The 490-nt window shown below is 57.8% G+C and overlaps 1 protein-coding gene across 1 annotated transcript in view; it reads left to right on the top strand.

The window, feature by feature from the left end:
* The window catches only part of SPC24 (SPC24, NDC80 kinetochore complex component), an 8,491-nt gene extending 8,371 nt beyond the window's left edge, over positions 1-120 (top strand). Inside the window, exon 5 of the mRNA XM_006898785.1 lies at positions 1-120. This exon is cut by the window's left edge and continues 27 nt beyond it. Within this exon, the coding sequence (XP_006898847.1) occupies positions 1-120 (120 nt within the window).
* The last annotated feature ends 370 nt before the right edge of the window (positions 121-490 follow it).

Here is a 490-nt window from a genome sequence, read left to right as displayed (position 1 = left end):
CTCCACCCCACAGTCCATCACGGCCCCAGCATCGCCCAGCCCATCCACCTGGACAGCACCCAGCTCTCCAAGAAGTTCATCAGTGACCATCTCTGGAGCTTGGTAGCCACTGAGTGGTAGCCATTGTGGACGTAGCGGAGTCGGCCGGGGTGGTGGTGGGGGTGCCTCAGTGGTAGCAGTAAGTAGTATTAAATTATGTTTGTAAATAAGTGCCTTTTGTTCAGTTTCTTCCCAATTCTGCCTTGGTTCCAGGACTGGCCTCGGCCGGGTGAACACAGTAGGAGGACTTGTGCAGGGCACATCTTCCAGAGCTGGTGGGCAAGGCACCAGGTACACAGCAGGCAGCAGGCATGACCAGGCCGGCGATGACTTGCTTAGGGACATAGATGTCCCCCACCCCAAGGCTAGAACAAGGTCCATCTGCTGCAAAGGCTGGGGGTCCCTGACCAGGGGAGACACACACTTCACAGAGCAGAGGGGCCTGGGTGCC

The sequence above is a fragment of the Elephantulus edwardii genome, unplaced genomic scaffold, assembly GCF_000299155.1.
Source record: "Elephantulus edwardii isolate Elephantulus edwardi_28Jun2011 unplaced genomic scaffold, EleEdw1.0 scaffold00237, whole genome shotgun sequence".
NCBI lineage: Eukaryota > Metazoa > Chordata > Mammalia > Macroscelidea > Macroscelididae > Elephantulus > Elephantulus edwardii.
Note: the sequence above shows the minus strand (reverse complement) of the source record. Positions and strands in the feature narration are given on the sequence as shown.